The sequence below is a fragment of the Echinops telfairi genome, unplaced genomic scaffold, assembly GCF_000313985.2.
Source record: "Echinops telfairi isolate 266 unplaced genomic scaffold, ASM31398v2 ScPeMD7_2;HRSCAF=8, whole genome shotgun sequence".
NCBI classification, from domain to species: Eukaryota; Metazoa; Chordata; class Mammalia; order Afrosoricida; family Tenrecidae; genus Echinops; species Echinops telfairi.
In genome coordinates, this window is record NW_022103898.1 from 77,154,396 (window position 1) to 77,156,955 (window position 2,560).

A 2,560-nucleotide genomic window follows, 5' to 3' on the forward strand; every position below is an offset into this window, starting at 1 on the left:
GCAGGCTGAGTGAGGAGGATCCAACAGGCTGGCTTTGGGCTGCCCTGGGATCCGGCCCTGATCCTTGTACTCGCCCTCCTCCCTCTCCTCCCCCTCAGGACCCCACTGCACTATGCGGCCGCCAACGGCAGCTACCAGTGTGCCGTCACGCTGGTGACCGCGGGGGCCGGCGTCAACGAGGCTGACTGCAAAGGCTGCTCTCCCCTCCACTATGCTGCCGCCTCCGACACCTACAGGAGGTAGGCTCCCGCCGGGTCTCCGGGACCCCACACCCCTCTCCGAGCGTCCCCCGACTCCTCCACCCTCTCCCACCAGGGCGGAACCCCACTCAGCTTCCAACCACGATGCTGAAGAGGACGAGCCACTGAAGGAGTCCCGTAGGAAGGAGGCCTTCTTGTGAGTTCCCAGGGGAAGGCTCCCAGGGTGCACCAGCCTCTGTTCTCCCAGCGCCCTGGGGCCTCCCTCTGCCGCTGCCCTCGGTCGTTTCTGAGCAAGCGCTCTGGGGCAGCCCTGTCCCCAGCACTGGGAGCCACGCAGCTCTGCCCCTCAGGAAGCAGGTGGGTTCGAGCAGGCTAGAAAAGCTAACCACACACAACCATTAACTCCGGCGCGATGCCGACCCATGGTGACCCGTAGGGCATGGTGGAGCTGTAGGGCATGGTGGAGCTGCCCCTGTGAGTTTCCGAGGCTGCTGCTCTGTACACGAGCACAGAACCTCGTCTTTCTCCCAAGGAGCTAGCTGGTGGTTTTGAACTGCTGACCTCATGTTAGGCGGCCCAGTGGAGTCACCACTACACCACCAGGGTTCCTAGGACTGTGCTAGATGCTAAAAATAAAAGATGGATGACCCCAAAGATAGGCCCTCTAGGAGCTTATTTAGTGGGGGCGACAGCAAGCACACTGAACAAGCACAGGAGCGTGTGACGCTCACAGCAGGGGAAGCTGGCTGAGGGGCACGTGGCAATACTGCCCTGCCTGCACAGGCTTTGGGTAAATCCAAAACTTGTAAAAGGAGAAAGGCCTCACCGAGACCGGGTGGGGCTGAGTTGGGGAAAACTAGGATGGCTTCAGGTGGCTGGGAGGGGAAGGTCTTCTAGCCAGGGGCAAGTGTGCTTGGGAACAGAACAGAACAAGCACAAGGTTAGAAGCCAGGTTGACATCCGCCCTCCGAGTTCAAAGGTTAAAAGAGGAAAGTTCAAGGATGATTCTGAGGAGGAATGGAAGCTGAAGCATGGGCAGGAGTTAAAGGACCCCACCTGGAGCAGAGGCTAGGTGTGGACTGGCTAGGCCCACCCTGTCCCCTCTCTCGCCTCTCCCAGAACTGCCCTCTGGGCTGGGCCTGCCTCTGCCTCACAGTCTGCCCTCTGCTCCCCAGCTGTCTGGAGTTCTTACTGGATAATGGTGCGGACCCCTCCCTGCGGGACAGGCAGGGCTACACAGCTGTGCACTATGCAGCCGCCTATGGCAACAGACAGAACCTCGAACTGGTATGTGTCCCACCTGGGTGACAGGGTGAGTCGAGAGGTTGGGAGGGGGGGCATCGTATGCCTCTGGGTGCGTGGATGCTGGCACGGGGGTTGGTGGAGATGAACTCTGATGCCTCACACTGGGATGTAGGGGATTGCTGTGGTGGGGGGACAGGACTAAATACCCTGGGGGCCTGCACCCCACCCAGCATGTCCTGGCCTGTCCATTGCAGCTCTTAGAAATGTCCTTCAACTGCCTGGAGGACGTGGAGAGCGCCATCCCAGTCAGCCCTTTGCACTTAGCTGTGAGTCCCACACCTGCCCCCCTCCTGTCTGCCTGCTCCTTACTGCCCTCCGGTCGCACAGAGGTCCTGACACTTCAGAGTGGACCCTGCATCTGACTTCTTGTAGCGGGGTGGGACAGGAGAGGAGAGGGAGCCCCAAGAGCAGGGCCAGTGGCGCAGGGGAGGGGCAGGACGTGTCCCGCGGTGTGTGCATCGGTTGCCTGCGTGCACCCAGGCCTACAACGGTCACTGTGAAGCCCTGAAGACACTGGCCGAGACGCTGGTGAACCTGGATGTCAGGGACCACAAGGGCCGGACCGCGCTCTTCCTGGCCACCGAGCGAGGCTCTACTGAGTGTGTGGAGGTGCTGACGGCCCACGGCGCCTCTGCCCTCATCAAGGAGCGCAAACGCAAGTGGACCCCCCTGCACGCTGCTGGTGAGCACCACGCCAGGCCTGGGGGCGCGGGGGATGAGATGGCGAGCCCCAGGCCTACTTCAGAGCTTGCTGCCCGCTCCAAAGACCTCTCTCTGGGCCCAGGTTCTTCCTTCCTCGCCGCCGCCGGGTCAGGGTGCTCTCGGGCCACAGGCAGCTCTTTTTGTCCACGCACGTGTCTCTGGAGTAAGAGTAAAATTGAAACCAGCGCCGTGCCACTTTCAGATAGTGGGGCGTTCGTTTGTTTGTCTGGATTAATTTTCCCTTGACTGTGAGGGGCAGGATTCGGCTCTTCCATCTGACACGTTTGCCAGCCCCTGCTCTAGTTCCACGACTAGCTGAGAGCTTGGCAGATTGAAACCACCCACAGGCACCT

The 2,560-nt window shown here is 61.0% G+C and overlaps 1 protein-coding gene across 1 annotated transcript in view; it reads left to right on the forward strand.

Moving 5' to 3' along the window:
• Positions 1-2,560, forward strand: part of ANKRD52 (ankyrin repeat domain 52) — a 15,098-nt gene that overhangs the window by 9,120 nt on the left and 3,418 nt on the right. Inside the window, exons 12-16 of the mRNA XM_045289052.1 lie at positions 15-239; positions 316-396; positions 1,376-1,487; positions 1,700-1,771; positions 1,986-2,228. Coding sequence (XP_045144987.1) covers positions 15-239; positions 316-396; positions 1,376-1,487; positions 1,700-1,771; positions 1,986-2,228 — 733 coding nt within the window. The remainder of the gene's footprint in view (positions 1-14; positions 240-315; positions 397-1,375; positions 1,488-1,699; positions 1,772-1,985; positions 2,229-2,560) is intronic.